At 38.7% G+C, this 16,688-nt stretch overlaps 1 protein-coding gene across 2 annotated transcripts; it reads right to left on the reverse strand.

Moving 5' to 3' along the window:
• Positions 1–179: 179 nt before the first annotated feature.
• LOC311076726 (uncharacterized protein) lies at positions 180–14,788 on the reverse strand. Of its 2 annotated transcripts, none has more exons than XM_084105124.1 (4): positions 14,652–14,788; positions 14,037–14,204; positions 13,201–13,831; positions 180–3,775 (listed from the first exon to the last, which is right to left on the reverse strand). In XM_084105124.1, exons 2-4 carry the CDS (start codon positions 14,202–14,204, stop codon positions 2,493–2,495), a joined length of 2,082 nt encoding a protein of 693 aa, XP_083961250.1. In that variant the 5' UTR covers positions 14,652–14,788; the 3' UTR covers positions 180–2,492. The 2 variants fall into 2 exon arrangements, with proteins under 2 accessions (XP_083961250.1, XP_083961251.1); XM_084105125.1 differs by having other exon boundaries at positions 290–3,775; positions 14,513–14,716.
• Positions 14,789–16,688: the final 1,900 nt, after the last annotated feature.

A 16,688-nucleotide genomic window follows, 5' to 3' on the forward strand; every position in this document is an offset into this window, starting at 1 on the left:
ATTGAGCAGCAAGTCAACATGATTTCTGGGTCATGTGGCACTGAAGACAGTAGTAACAGCCAATCAAAATACAGCTTTGACTCAATGAAAAATAAACACATTTGAATATTGATTCAAATAGAAAACAGCCCTTTTAAAATGGAAAAATATTTCACAGTATTTTTGTTTTTGCTGTTTTTACTGCACCCCGTTCAGCAGAACAAAGGCAAGAAGAAATGAAGCAGGCCAGTCACAAACACACACACACACTGAGACAAACTGAGAGAGATAACACAATAAACTTGCATATTTAATTGCATTACACTTCTTTATTGTGTACTGAGATTTTACTTGATAACTGTCGCTATGGTTACTGGTAAGTAAATAAAGGCTTGACTCCCGTTGCATGTATATAACTGTTTTATGTTATTGTGATTAAATGCCCCATAAACACACTTTAATCCAACATCAGACACTGATCTGCACATTACAGTGAAGTTGTCACAAAGAAAAAGATTTTCAAGAGGATTAATTTCTACACAGTTAATAATGTTCGAGAACAGGGTCCAATCCTGCGTCCAATCCTGCTCCTGGACGGCCAACGCGCAGTTTAGCTCCAACACACTTGCCTAGAAGTTTCTATTGAGTCTGAAAACCTTTGCTGTGTTCAAATTCACCCCGTATACCCTCATTCACTATTCCCTACATTAGCCCACTAATATAGTTCACTTAAAGGAGTTAAAGCTCCAATATGTAGGAATTTTGTAATAAAATTTCCGAAAATAACTTGGACAGTGTGATATATTTCCTCCAGTTGTGTACTTAAAATATCTCAAAAGTCTCCAAAGATTTTTTATTTCAGAGAAATTCCGATTTTAAATAACTGGCCGTCCCGGAAAAGAAATGTCGCGCCTCAGTGACGCAATGTCCGCTCTATCCTTTTTTTCCGGTGTGGACCATGTGATAGGATATTCCACCACCGGATTTTTATTTTATTTTTTTACAACAACTTTATTGAGTTTTTTTTTCTTATCACAATAAACAATAAAGACGTCTGACAAAGAATAAAAAAGAATAAAATAAAAAATATGACCCACCACACCGGAATATCACGGTCAAATGCGGAAGTGGTGGTTATAGCGTTATTGCCATAGACTGTATGGTTATAGCTGTTATGGATCACAATTACTCTTTGGCGAGTATTGAAGTGCCAACAAAACGAAAGCGTCCATATTCGGATACACGCGGAGTCACGGACTGTGTGACAAACGGAGGAATAAAACCCGGATAAATATCGGCAGGCGTTTTCGAGATGGAGAGAGCTGCGCGACTATCTTGGACTTGATAGAGACTCTGCTCTCGCGAGTGTATTGATAGACAGGTAAGACATGCAACTGTCAATAATAGCACTTATAAACAAAGTTATATTGCTCTTTGTACTTCGGTAAGGCTTTTTATCACGTGTGGTGACCGAGATTATGGCAGTACAATTAAATACAATCGGATATGTTGTTAAAAAATATATTTAGTCATTACTTGCAAATGTTCGTTCAAATTTACTTTTAGATATTGGTTTGAACACGTTAAACAACACGGCATTAACCATAAAAACGTAAAACTGCACAACATAAACCAAACAAATCATTTGACAAATAGCTGTATGTTGTAACGGGATAATATAGCATAACATTTCACGTTCCTTGCAGTTCATTAATTATGATGACATAAAATAATACGATCAGACATACAGGTAATACAAAAACGAATAAATTACCTCATCCGTGATCATGATTCATTAATTCTATTTAGATACATTGCTATGGTGAAAACGCATTAAAAACGACATCTCCCATCGTCACCTCCTTCATAGCGTCATCAAGCTTCGCCTTTGTTATTGTTGGAAACTGCGCCCTCTTGTGGTCACATACAAAAGTTACATACTGGAGCTTTAATGAAAACGAGTGTGTGAATCCAGACACTGAGTGCACTGGAAAATTATTTGAAACTGAGCAAACTAACAACTCCACTAGTAAGATGAAAGGCTTTATCTTGAACTCTGTCATGGCAATTATGTATAAACCTTATTTAAATAATGTAATAATTAATTAAAAAGTAATTGCCTGTATTATAATTACGCTGTAGCCACATTGGACCAGTGGTTTGGAAAATGAATCTGCAGGTGCCATCTTCTGGATAGATGTAGGAATTTATTCAGCACGACCCTCACAGTGCATTATGGGTATTATATAGCCACTGAGTGAACATTAGTTGTACACTTGTCAAATGGCTGTTCCCTCAAATAGTGTCCTATTTTAGGGTATGGGCAGATTTCAGACACAGCTCTTGATTAGCTGGTTCAGGTGTGTTTAATTATGGTTGAAGCTAAACTCTGCAGGACAGTTTGGGTGTCCCTGACAGACACATTCTAGTTTTAGGTTTTTTACAACCATGAAATTACATTCCCACAACACTGCAAGATGTTTTGACACCCTAAAAATGACGACATGATGAAGCTATGATGTCTCTGGAGTGGCGTGTTTCTTCTGGTGAGTCTGAAAGACCCATTTAAAAGCGAATCTCTCGCCACAGATGGAGCAGCGGTAAGGTTTCTCTCCTGTATGCCATCGCTCATGGACTTTCATGGCACTTGATCGAGCAAAAGTCTTGTCACAATGTGAACATTTAAAAGGTTTTTCTCCTGTATGAGTCCTCTTGTGTAGTTGTAAGTCACTTGGCTTGTAAAAACTCTTCCCACAATAACTACAGTGATACGGTCTTTCTCCAGTGTGAACTCTCATATGAACTTTGAAAGAAAATGGACTAGCAAAGCTCTTCCCGCAGTAGGAACACAGGTACGGTTTCTCTCCGGTGTGAATCCTCTCATGGGTTTTCCGGTGAGTCGAATGATTGAAACGTTTCTCACAGTGTGAACACTGATACGGTTTGACATCAGAGTGTATTTTTTGGTGTAACTTTAGAGAAGTTGAGTTTGTAAAGGTTTTCTCACATTCACTGCACTGGTATGGCCTCTCATTGCTGTGCACGAGTAGATGTTTCTTCAGACTGGTTTCGTATTTCATGCTCTTCTTACAGTGAGGACACTTGTACAGGCTATCATCGGTGTGTGTGAGTAGATGGCTCTTCTGGTACGGCCTTTCATTGGTGTGAATGAATAGATGTTTCCTCAGATTAGATCCATCTCTGAAGCTCTTCTCACATTGAGGGCACTGATACAGCTTTTCATTGGTGTGTATGCGTAGATGGCCCTTCAGATGGGATCCCTGGTTGAAGCCCTTCTCGCAGTAAGGACACTTGTACGGCCTCTCATTGGTGTGTGTGAGTAGATGGCTCGTCAGATGGGCTTTTTGTTTGAAGCTCTTCTCACATTCACTGCACTTGTACGGCCTCTCATTGGTGTGAATGCGTAGATGGCCCTTCAGACTCGATCCCTGGGTGAAGCTCTTCTCACAGTGAGGGCACTGATACAGCTTTTCTTCCCTGTCCGTATGAGTCGCCTTATGACGGTAGAAACTAGAAGAGGAATTACATTTCTTCCCACACTGATCACAATGAAACTCTTTCTTCTTGTGCTCTTTTGAATGACGTCTCTTCTCTTCTGCGGTAGAAAAGCTGATATCACATATCTTGCAGGTGAATTCTTTCTGTTCATTGTATTTTTTCTTACGTCTCACTAAATGTTCCTGTTTGCTGAATGTTTTTCCAGAGTCGGTCACTGTCTGTCGCTGTTTGGATGTAGAGGCAGTTTCTCCATCAGAAGATGAACCAGCCTCGTCATCTGAAAAGAACATAATGGGCATAAGTCAAGTCAAGTCATCTATATTTATAAAGTGCTTTTTACAATATAGTTTGTTTCAAAGCAGCTTTACAGTGATAACAGGAAAATAATGCAACAAAGTTTGTTTCTAGAAGAAAATAGCATCATAGTCTAGCTTTAGGCTCAATCCCAATTCACCCCTTGCCCCTACCCCTCTGTTTTGCACGTTCCCGTGAAGGGGTAGGGTTGTCTCGATTCTCTTTTGGTTGGAGGGGTAGGGGTAGGGGTAGGGGTAGGGGTAGGGGGAAGGGCCAGATAACCCTTGAAACGAAGATTTTTCGGGACCACACTTCAAACGAAGGGGTATGAGAAATGTACCTGCATACACCAGCTACAGAGGCAACATGGCTGCCAATAGTCATTTTCTTTGTCACATTCAATCTTGTGTTCATATTTACGGTCATGTTTTTCAAAGAAACGGTTGCAAAAAAAATTGCTTAAGTTCGTTAACAATATGACGCGTGTAAAAAGCAAAAGCTTGAAGTGAATTGGACACGCGAATGAAGCGAATTCGCGTCCGCCGCGCTAAACACCTCATTCGCGTCTTTACATTGACTTAATATTGAAATCACTTGCGCCATATGCTCTATTCGCGTTTGGTGTGAACGCAGCATTAGGCGTCAAAGATATCGTCATCTCCATTGTTTTCTGCGAACTTCAGAAGAAAAATGCACAAAAAAAATAGCTTAGCTGTAACTCACGCAATTGAGATGACTACAGCTGACGACGGCATCTTGGAAGTTTGCATAGACAGTATAATAAAGTTTGTGATAAACATTAGCGCATCTCCTGTGACGTAGGCGCTACCGACCACGTATGACTTGTAACGGTGGTAGTGGTGTCCCATTTCTTAGGGGAATATTTTCATCCCTACCCCTTGCCACTCTGTTTCAAGGGGCAAGGGTAAGGGGTAGGCGAAGGGTTAGGCGAAGGGGTATAAAATCGAATTGGGATTGAGCCTTAGTCTAGCTTTTAAGTTCAGTGAAGCTTCATTTTTGTTGTAAAAAAAGTTATCAATTTAGTTCATTTTTATATATACAGCCCCTCTAGAGAAAACCATACATTCATGAGTTCACACTTAGATGTGAGGTAAAAGTCAAGTCAAGTCACCATTTATACAGTTGGTAGTCAACCAGAATGCCTATTACCACTGCGGAAAAAATAAACCAGTATCATTCCCGAAATGCAGGTGGCGCAAAGGGACATTTTGCAAAACAGCTGCAATTGCCGCATTTTGAAATGTAGGCTAAGTGGAGCTGTGAACTGATATATATCTCTGTTTGTAGGCTATCTCTTTATTATTATAATTAAAAAAACGGCAAAAGGTCTTAAAAAAACTTAAAATTTCGACAAGAATGAGACTGATATATAAAAAAATAAACAAACAAAACAGAATAGCCTAGAACAAAAAAAGAATAAAACTGTTTAAAATATTGCAGAATTGGTTTAAGTTAACAAAAGCAAAAATTACATTGCTGGAAAGGGAAACTTCTGGGTGCTTTTCAAAGTCAATTTGTAGGCTAGTCAAGTGGTTGTCAACCACTAGTCAACAGTTTCCTTGACACGGGTTCAAATCCCGAACAAACATTGTCTACTGTTATACTTTTTTTTTTTCTTTTTTTTTTCTTTTTTTTTTTACGCAGAGAGATTTGGCTCCTGCATTTCTAATACTTTGTAACACCATATTGTTTTTTGCTTACATTTATAAAAATAAAATTATGATGCATTTCCATTTTACACTAATAGGCTATTATCCAACAGTATAGGCTATGACAGAATTTACATCTGTAAAATTCCAATTGTAATATCAACAGCAGTCTGTTAAAAAAAGAAAAAAAAAACTTTATGGGGTTCTTTATACAGAAAGAGTTTTTAAAAACATGGTTGTAAGGATCCCTGTGGAATTTAATATTGAGTTGAAAATGTGCGACAAAAGAACATGGGTTTGAAGTTTGTACCATTTCATTTTGCTTGGAAAAAGCTGGCCTTGTAAAACGAAGTAGTTAAATCATCTCATCATCTGATCAAGCAAAAGCATCTAATTCTGTTTTAATTCTTCAATCATTGAAATACTGAAATATTTAGTTGATAAACTTTTATGACACAAATACTAATGTAGCCTATATAATTTACTTCCTTCAGTATCAACACTTTGATAATGCTAATGTCTAGAATAATGATTTCCTTCTGAATTGCGACTTCTCTTTGTTTTAAGTGAGCCTCAGACGCTCCTAGGGCTTTTGCGATAACCGCAATATTGTAGTGCCGCGCTACTGACGAGTCAACCGCAGAGGAATGCAAGTAACCGCAGCAACCACGATATTCGCGTGTTTTCTTTTTTCATAAGGCTATACCCTTCATGTATATTGAATGTTAAACAAGTTAATAATGATAACAAGACAGTTTATCATGGTGATTTGCAGACAGTGAATGAGAGAGATCGTCTGAGCGCATGCGATTACCTGCGTCTGTCTTTGAAGTCAAGTCATATATATTCGTGAAAAGGTTGCCGTGTCCAAGGAAAGCGAAATATTTGCTGTATCATCCTTTCAACGTTTACGGGTATTTACAATAAATGGCATCAGCGACAGCGCTGGTCAGCATTCCACAGCGCGAGGAAGCCGCGGGGGGGAAAAAATCAGTGAGTCACGCATTGAATCAATGCCATCGGTCTCTATTAAGTGAAGCATCAGCTTCATCGTTACCCATGCGATCCATTGCAGGTCAGCTGAGCCTTGAAAAATGGAGCTCAAAGTTAAAAATAATTAACACCTTCAACTTCATTACATTATCTTTTAATGACTCACTCAAAGACAGTCTTTTGCCGTAACAATGTGACAATGTATGCGCGCCACGAGTGACAGCCTTTCAATGCGCAGATGCTGTTTAGTATCGGTTACTGAAAATGTCCTCGTTTTTATCCATGCTGAACACATTGTAAACCTTATTTATATAGCAACAAATAAATATAAATAAATCAAAATAAATAAATGGCAATAATACCGCATATCGCGCTATTGAGCTACTCAACATTACCGCGACAGCCCTAGACGCTCCTCTCCTCTGATAGCCTGTGGGGGGCTGGGAGGGGCAGTTCGGACAATGAGCTGTGAATCGCTGGAGAGTGAAGTGTTGTTTAACTTAAAGAGCAGACAAAGACAAAGTTCCTTTCAGAATAAATCCAATAAATAAATATTCTAATGTATTTAAAGGTTTTTCACGTGAAACAATTGACGCATTCAATCCAAATGTTTCAACTGGTTTATTCCTTTGGCAATACAAATGTAAAATGTCGCAAGAATAAGAATAAGATTCTGTGTTCCTCATTTTGCATCACACAGGGAATAAACGCTAAATTCGATGCAATATAGACTTAAACGCCTACTAATTAAAATGACAGACAATGAATAACAAAGCTCTAAGTGTTTCGAACCAATAAATGTACATTTCAAACGTTTTTATTTGTGATAAAGACAAAATTATCAAGTTAGTTTATAGAGCCGAGAAGCGAACTCAAAAAGCTTGTAGCACCGCTTGTAGGTCCTGTTCACGTTTCTGCCTGCATGCCCATGGCGGCGTGTAAGATTGGCAGTCATCCAAATGATGAAAAAGTTTTGCCATAAACAATGTTCTTTGCGACACCACGATATAAACGATAGAGCATAATATGAAACCATAGACTTTTTATATCATCCATCCGATATACAGGGTTCCTGCAGGTTTCAGTTAGTCAAATTTAAGACCTTTTTAAGACATTTTAAGACCATAAAGATTGAAATTTAAGACCTACACGACGCATTGCCAAAAAATATTCAAATCAAAGAATTCATTTTATTTCAATGAATTCAGTAATTGAAAAAGCATTAACTTAATTTACAGATAAAGCAATCACATTAGTAACCTTCCAGACCCAACAACGTGTGTCAGAGAAAAGAACAGAATCAGATATAAAAAAAATTATAGAAAATTGTACTTTGCATATTATAGGCCTACTGTAAAAAACACATAATTAGTTGATTTTAGTTGATCATAGTTGATCATAATTAGAGATGAAATGGCATGAACATTTCATTTAATTATTATAGTGCCAAAAATTATCACTTATCACAGAATCCTGTTCAAAAAGTACTAATACTACACAATGAAATCAATTCACCAAGTTTTATGTCGAAAAACAGCAAATAACAAATAAAATTAGCATCAATACGCACTAACATAAACATTAAAATAATACGATTAAAAATGATAGCCAGATTTTAAAAGTGTCTTGCAACATGTTATATACTAACATGCAGGGCCTGAAGTTAACTTTTTTGACCACCCGCCACAGTGACTTTTTACCAGCCAGTTTTTTTTTTTTTTTTTTGGCCTCATAAAAGGTGAAAAAAAAAGGGAATTGCACAAACATTTGTTCTTTAACTTGTAAGAATACACATTTAAGTGCTGTCAAGTTATTAACGAGATACAAGTAATAATGACTCTTAGAATACAGATATAGACCTAGTGCAGCTCGTAAACAAATCACACACGGCTGTGTTGATGGCTGGGCAGCTGTTAGTTAACAGTTAACTTACAGCGTTCAGGAACTGTTAAGCCTAACTAAATTAATATTGTTATTACTGGTAAAGTTACCGGGTAGGCATTTTCTCACCGGTTCCCAACTCCCAACATCTGTGCAACTGTCATTGTAATGTAGCTTATGTCAGCGTTGCATTATCTCATCTCATCTCACCAACAGTTTAATACTTAACTCACATATTATTCAAACGTAGTCAGAGAAGGGCCTCATCGTTCTCTCCGATCACATATACGTTCCGAAACACTCAAACTGCGCTGCTTTCACAGATGCTTTCTGTACTCCAGTAATGTGCCGCCACATTTTTAGCTAAAATCCAACGAAATGGCTGACTTCGTTTAAATGTCAAAGAACAACAGTTGCAAAAAAACAAAAAACCGCAAAGACCCGGCCCCTTTAGTTACTGTTGCTATGTCCGTCAAGCTAACGTTACACCGCGCTCACGCCAAACCATGATCTCATGCAATGAAAAACACAATCACGCAGCAGAGACACTGACAACACGCTGACAGACAAGACAGTCCAGGTTACTTTTGATATTAAACAAAGTCTCAACGTTAAAATTTGGTCATTTTTAAAGAAATTTAGACAATATCGTTTTTTGGCTCTGTAATGTGTCTTGACAGATCGCTGTGGTGCCTCAGTTAAAGCTGCTCGTGAACCGATCATCTCTTCCTTCTAGTTAATTTATAGCATCAAATAAACATGAATGAACATAAGAAGGAATGTAGTTTTAACTGCGGAAAGATGTCAGTAGGCCTACTCAGTACACTCCGTTTTTCAAGTTCAAATCATCCAACGTTGAACTCTCCTGACTGCTTTGTCGGACAAAAAAAGGCGGATTCGGCGGATTATGATTGGCCAGATCGCCGTCAATCAAACTCCCCGCGAAGGGTCGATTCTCATTGGCTACCTGCCAATGTGGCAGGTAGATTGACAGTGTTACCCGCCAATTGCAGAATTCACCCGCATTTGGCGTGTGGTCGGGTGTTAATTGACCCTTCGCTAAGCCACGCCCAAAAACCGCCACAGGCCAATCGTGGCTTAGCAACCGTAACTAGGCGCGGGAGGTCTGGCAATCTTTCGAGCGAGGGAAACATGCCGAAGCGTTGTGCGTATGAATTGTGCAAATCTGATACCCGGTATCCTAAAAGTTTGGACGGGGTGGTGGATTTTGTTCCCTTCCCGAAACCTAAAACCCAAGGGGAGAAATGCCAGGCGTCATCTCATTTATATAGCGTTTTTAACAATGTAGATTGTTCCAAAGCAGCTTTACATTGATAATAGGAAGTAAAGTGTTTTGGCTTTATAGCAGCTCTAGAATAAAGTTATTGTCCAGCTCGTGGATCAAGCAGTGTGATTAAAGGCAAGACGGAGGCTCACTGACATAACTTAATGTTACTTAAAAATATATTTGAGCATTTTGTTAATCGACGGCCAAACCGTTACCCCAATCCGATCGCGACTCTCCCGTTAGTTCTAGTAAAAGTAAAAGTAAAAGGTAGTTAGTAAAAGGAGGGAACATCACGGGGCTTGCCGGAGATCTCCAAGGAAAAGGTTGGTATGCAAACTTAATCAGTTCATAACAGTAAGTTAGTCCGACGTGTGAGCAGTAACGTTAGCCTGGCGCGCTAAAAATATAAGCGGGAGAATGTTATCATTGCAAAGTGGTCAGGCTAATGTCTTGTGTTTATTCCACAATACATATGGATAAGCTGTTTGTTTTATAAATATTAGAATATTTTCAAATTTCACTTACCCTGCTGGGCATGCACATAGCTGTTCCTCAAATTTGTGTGTTTCCCATTTGAATGGTCAGCATATGAGGCGGTTGCTGCTTGCGCTGGGACCTAACGTTATGCTTTAACTTCAATTTTGATGAAATTATTATCTAATCGTTTGCATATTATGTCGTGGATATAGCCCTCGAATGCATACTGCAGTATTGCACTCTCATATTTTCACCTGTTTGCCCAAAATGACTAATTATCTCCTTAGGAATGTCTGAAACCAGTGCATACATACTGTAAAAGACGTGCCAGGCGCAAAAGCTTGACAGGCGTAGCAACAGTAACTAAGGAGGGCGGGGCTTAGCGAAGGGTCAATTTCAGGCCCTGCTAACATGTACAAGTTCAAATAAAGTTGACAAAAAAGGTTTTTATAAAAAGATAAACCTCACATATTTCAGACTTTAATTTATCTTTTTTGACTCATTCTTTTTATAAAAAATGATTTAGTGACATTTACAATACACTTTACCTTATCTTTTATTATTAATAGTAAAATTCGGTCCGATTTTCCCGTGGCGTCTGTCGTTGCTATGCAACTCCACAATGACAAAAAAGTTTTAGTGGCTAATGGATTTCCACCGCCGAAAAACGCTTGCTGTAGCTCTGTTACAAGATTTATTTACGGAGGAGAGAAAAACACCCGTAGTGTTTGGGTGCACCCGCATCCTTCATGTCTTTTTTCATGTCGCTGCGCCTGGAAAAAAACGAGCGCGCGCGCCTACATTTGAATGAACTTGAGCGCGAAAAAGACGCGATATGTGAACTGCCTCTTGGCGAGCGACTTCGATACTTTTTTGCTACTTTGTAATAACTTAATGCGCCAGCGTTTCTGGAAATGAACGAGGGTAAAATCTTTTTTAAGACCTGACTAAATTAAATTTAAGACCGCGGATGAAAATCTGGCTGTTTTTAAGACGTTTTAAGGCCTTAAATTTAAAGTTCAGAATTTAAGACATTTTAAGACTTTTTAAGACCCCGCGGGAACCCTGGATATATATCGACATATCGCACCCCCCTTCTACCAACTGTAGCGCTTTTAGCAATACAGCTCGTTTCAACACAGCTTTACAGTGATAATAGTAAATTAACGGAACGGAGATTGTTTTGGCTTTACAGCAGCTCTAGAAAAAAGTTGTCCAGCTAAAATTTTTGATTGATTCACTTCCATTGCAGAGATCATTAGTTATTAACTTAGGGGCCGCTAACACAACACCGTTATAACTGAAAACAGAAAACTTTTAAAGCCTTCTGGCCGTTCATTTGCACGACAACAGTGTTTTGGTGGCTCGAGAACGCAAACTTTGAAATAGCTTCCAAGGTGCAAATTTTGAAAACATTATCATCTTCGTGTAAATTTCAAAAACGTGGCGCAGGTCCTTCATCAGATCTGTATACGGCCTGGATCCTGCGGACTACACTAAACTTCGGGATAAACAGAGAGACTAATATTAGAGTAGACGCCATGCTTCCTATGATGTAACAAGTACATCAGGTGTTATGGGAAGTGTTCCCTGTTCCGGCTGACCAAGTTTATGCAGCCTAACATTTTACATGATTGAATTATAGAAGTCTATAATGTGTTATGTGTATGGTAGGTTAAAGAGATGTGTTTTAAGTCTAGATTTAAATTGAAAGAGTGTGTCTGCTTCCCGGACAATGTTCTAAAGTTTTGGTGCTAAATAGGAGAAGGATCTACCGCCAGCAGTCGATTTTGATATTCTAGGCATTATCAACTGGCCAGAATTTTGAGATTGCAATAGACGTGAAGGACTATAATGCGTTAATTGCAGAATTACCAGAATTACTTGCGTCGTCGGGAGTCAGTGGCAAGTCCGAACGTTGCGTACTTGTTAATGAGAAACGCCTAATGGATATTGTTTTTTTCAATATGAACGTGAAAATATAAACACGATAACCATATGCTAAATCGAGTGTATGTTTTTTTCCGTTCATGCTGCTTGAGCTTAAATGCTTTTTTTCTTTATAGTTTTTGTTTACATATTGTTTCATATTTTCAACTAAAAGAAAACCTTAAAATATATCGTAAGCTTGTTGTGTATATTGCCTAACCGTAAGCTTGTTCAGAAATGGTGACAAAAACTTTAAGCTTAAAAAATAACGTCTGTCTTGTAAAACGTCATTTAAATAAACGAATATTCGATTTGCATGAGCCCGAATACATTGATCGTTTGTTTCTTTATCTGTTGCTGGTTAGAGTGGAACACGCATTCATTAGGTGAAGTTCAAAACAGACCTGCTTATGGTAAGTTGAATTTATTCAATTGTGTTCGACAAATAGGGCTGTCACTTTTGTGAAAAAATCCTGTTAGATTTTTGAGACAAATATTCATTGAATCGATTGTAAAAAATTATTTTCCATGTCTAAAGACGTTTCCATTTTCAATGCCAAATATAGGCCAATCCATGGACAACTAACAGGCATTAGGACGAACTTAAGCGTGCTTGAGACGCACAAGTCAGCAATATTCCTGATGATTTATTGGCGTGAAGTTTCGTGCACAATGACAAACAGGAGTGCAACATTCTCGAAAAAAAATAAGCAGAGTGGACTGCCTTAACATCAACGAAAAACGTTACTGCAGGCTTCAATATGGCTGTGTTTACAATTACACATGTCAAACAAATTTCGCCTACGTAGGCGATTGTAGCCCGTAGCCCGAATCTGTCTTTGTATGCATGAGACTGTCTGAATACTGGCAGAATTCACATTTTTGTAGTAAAAAGAGACGCATTATGCAGAAGTAGGCTATAATTTGCTGTTATGAGTGTTTGTCAGAGCCTGCAGTTGCTGTGTGACGCGCGTTTGCTGCGGGCGTATCGTGACGAGCTGGACGCACGCAGAGAGAAGGCCGTTAAAATCGATTCCCTATTTTCGTTTTCGAAACTTGTGTTGGCTGGTCCGATCGATTGTGCAATCGACTTTCGAACGTAAAGTGACAGCTCTATCGACAAATCACTAAATTACTAAACTTTTCTGGTCAAAAAAGGTAGAAACATACCTAAAGGATCAAAATATTCTTCATCATCGTCGTCAACATTATCATTATTCTGATCTTCATCATCTTGATCATCCTCCTCCTCATAACTCTGTTGTTGTTCCTCTGCTGTGGTTTCTTCTCCTCGTCTCTCTATCAGGTTCCTGCAGTCCTCCAGTTTGACGGAGCACATCTTCATCTGCTGTTCTCCAGCGTTACAGTCAGAGGTTTGATCAGCGGATCCATGATCCTGAGCGTCAGTATAACACAGTAAAGTGAGGCTGCACTCTGAGTCTCTGGATCTCTGATCTCTGACACTCCAGAGGGAATCCTGAGCTTCTGTCCCACTATCCTCATCATAGTCAATCTCATCATCATCCTCCTCCTCATGGCTCTGTTGTTGTTCCTCTGCTGTGGTTTCTTCTCCTCGTCCCTCTATCAGGTTCCTGCAGTCCTCCAGTTTGACGGAGCACATCTTCATCTGCTGTTCTCCGGCGTTACAGTCAGAGGTTTGATCAGCGGATCCATGATCCTGAGCATCAGTATAACAGAGGAAACTGCGTTTGAGATCTGAGTCCTGTGTGTCTCTGGATCTCCAGACTGAATCCTGAGCTTCTGTTCCATCAGTCACACACACTGAAACCTTCTCCAGATCCTGACAAACACATCATAGATCAACACAAATAAACAACAACCTGTTGATATTAGCCTCATTACTCAGCAGTTATCTCTAGTGGGTATATTGGTGATTTGTTTGCATATTTTGCTGCTGGCTTAATTTGAGATGTGCATAAGAAGTGAGAAGCTAACAAAACTTAGGTTTGATTGAGCTGAAGGATGAAATGATGAGCTGCTCAAACCTCTCTGTTGGGGTTGTCTCCTCTATCTCTCAGCTTTGCCTCCAGTGACGCCACCTCTTTCTTCAGCTGACAGATTTCAGTGATGAAATCCTCAATATCCAGCATGGACAGATCAGTTCCTACTGATTTACAGCAGATCACATCCATCTGCGCTGTTATGGTCAACATCTGAAAACAAACACATCATGAGCAGAACTAAAGAAAATATCATCTTATTTTTGGAGAATATTCAGAAACATTTCATTTCAGATGTAAATGTGTTTTGAGCCACCACAGAGCATGAATTTTATCAAATGTTACAATATGCATATATTAAGATATTAAACATGATATTGTCAGATTTCTGCTCATTTCTCACTAAACTGTTTAGCTTTAAGCGTCTAGAATTTAAAATTAAGCATTGTGTTAGTATACGGACTATTGTTGACAACAAATATCATGGTTAAACGTGGTTTACTTAAGTAAAACAAGAGGACCTTTGTTATGGTTACTATAGTAAAATCATGTTTTTTTTCATGGCGAGCGGGCGAGGAAAAGCTATAATAAATTAATTAAAAACTAGAGACAGAAAAGGAACAAGTAAAACGCATAATGCAAAACAGATTAAACACCCACCGTCTGAGAGCTCCAGTTGTCTTGCTTTCTTCAGTGGTTTTACCGGCAGACTAAATAACGTCACAGCGCCTCCTACAGCGTACGAGCGATGGAGTAAAAGAGTAGCTTCACCAAACCTAATTTCTCTTATTAAAAATACAATTGTATTCTACTGGCGTTGCCTAGTGACTAATACTAATAAAACGACTGTTTGTTAGTCAGTCAGGCGGTAAATCAAAATGACCGTTAATATTTGAATTACGCAAATTCGCGGCTTTCTGTGGAAGACAGGAGAAAGCGCGCGCAGATCAGAGGCGCGCTGTAAAAGAAGATACCGGTACATGTTCCAGACGCTCTCGGTTTGAAATAAATGCTGTTCTTCACTTTCTGTTGATCTGTGAATCCTGAAAAAAGTTTTTTTTTTTTTTTTTTTTTTCAGTTTCCACACTTCATTAAGCAGCACAAGCATTTTCAACTGCGATAAGAACAATTTCTTGAGCAGAGCAGCAAATCAGCATATAATATCTGCGTCATGTGACACAGAAGACTGTAGTATCAAAATACAGACTGAAAATAGAACAATACAGAAAAAAATGAGCATTGATTCAAATAGAAAACAGTGATTTTAAATTGGAAAATTTTATTGTATTTATTGCACCCCCTCCAGCAAAACACAGGCAAGAAAAAATGAAACAGGCCAGCTACAAACACGCACTCCCTGAGACAAACGGAGAGAAGTAACACAATAAACTTGCATTATTAATTGCATTACACTGCTTTATTGTATGCTATAAGCTGCTATAGGCGCTATAAGCTGATTTGTGAACGAGAAATTTTACAATTCACACCTGTAAGTAGATGCAATTGTCAATCCCAAAAACTGACAGTGTGACCTTAGAACATGTTACTGTACCTGTAGTGTATTATTTCATGTCAATGTCTGGATCATTTCAGCTTTGTGTAACAAAGTGACTGAGGTAAATAAGACTAATTTCATCCAATCATGTTTTTCAGTATTAAATAACTGCTAAAATAATTAGGTCATTCTGTTAGTGTGATTAAATGCCCCATAAACACACTTTAATCCAATGTCAGAAACTGATCTGCACATTACAGAGAATTTAAATTTGTCAAGTCAAGTCACCTTCACTTATATAGCGCTTTTAACAATGTAGATTGGAAATTAAAGTAGCAGAGATTGTTTTGGCTTTATAGCAGCTCTAGAATAAAGTTATTGTCCAGCTAAAGTTAGTTGTGATCGATTCACTTCTGTCACAACGATCATTAGTTATTAACCTAGGGGCCGCTAACACGACACCGTTTTAATATAAAACTCTTTAAGTTCTCTCTGCGCAAACTTTAAAAATGCGAAACTGTGAGAACAGTGATGGCGTGCACATGCGTATTACGTTTAGTCTATAGGTATGCGCGTATGAATATGTGCGCAGGTGTGTAGTCCTTCTTTACAAACCAACCCTCAACAAACTACTTGTCTGGCCTTAAAATTTATAATACAGAATTTTTAGCGCTTCCGCGTAGCCACGTGAACCGGAATTATCCCAACAACATTTTATCTGTACAGAGGTAAAGGGAAGGGAGGGAGGCCTTCACAGGGGAGAGACTAGTTGACACTTCAGGACTGCGTTGTCGTCGTGTCCAGGCGCAGGTCCTTCATCAGATCTGGATACGGCCTAAATCCAGTGGAGTGCGGTAAACCTCGGGATAAACAGAGAGACTAATATTAGCGTAGACGCCATTCTTCTCATGATGTAGCGAGTACATCAGGATTTATGGGAAGTGTTCCCGGTTCCAGCTGACTTAATCTATGCAGCCTAACATTGAATTATAGAAGTCTACAATGTGTTATGTGTATGCTAGGCCAAAGAGATGTGTTTTTAGTCTAGCTTTGAACTGACAGAGTGTGTCTGCTTCCCGGACAATGGTAGGAAGACTGTTCCAGAGTTTTGGTGCTAAATAGGAATAGGATCTACCGCCAGCAGTCGATTTTAATATTCTTTTTTATCAACTGGCCAGAATTTTGAGATCACAACAGACGTG

Source organism: Abramis brama, assembly GCF_963993115.1.
Source record: "Abramis brama genome assembly, chromosome: 2".
Lineage (NCBI taxonomy): Eukaryota > Metazoa > Chordata > Actinopteri > Cypriniformes > Leuciscidae > Abramis > Abramis brama.

What these genes read in the sequence shown, in the direction of transcription:
- LOC311076726 (XM_084105124.1), bottom strand. Translation starts at nt 14,204, where the DNA reads ATGTTGACCATAACAGCGCAGATGGATGTGATCTGCTGTAAATCAGTA. An exon ending in GAGACAACCCCAACAGAGAG is followed by an intron (nt 13,832 to 14,036) that starts GTTTGAGCAGCT and finishes TGTGTTTGTCAG; the next exon opens with GATCTGGAGAAGGTTTCAGT. An exon ending in AGAATATTTTGATCCTTTAG is followed by an intron (nt 3,776 to 13,200) that starts GTATGTTTCTAC and finishes TGTTCTTTTCAG; the next exon opens with ATGACGAGGCTGGTTCATCT.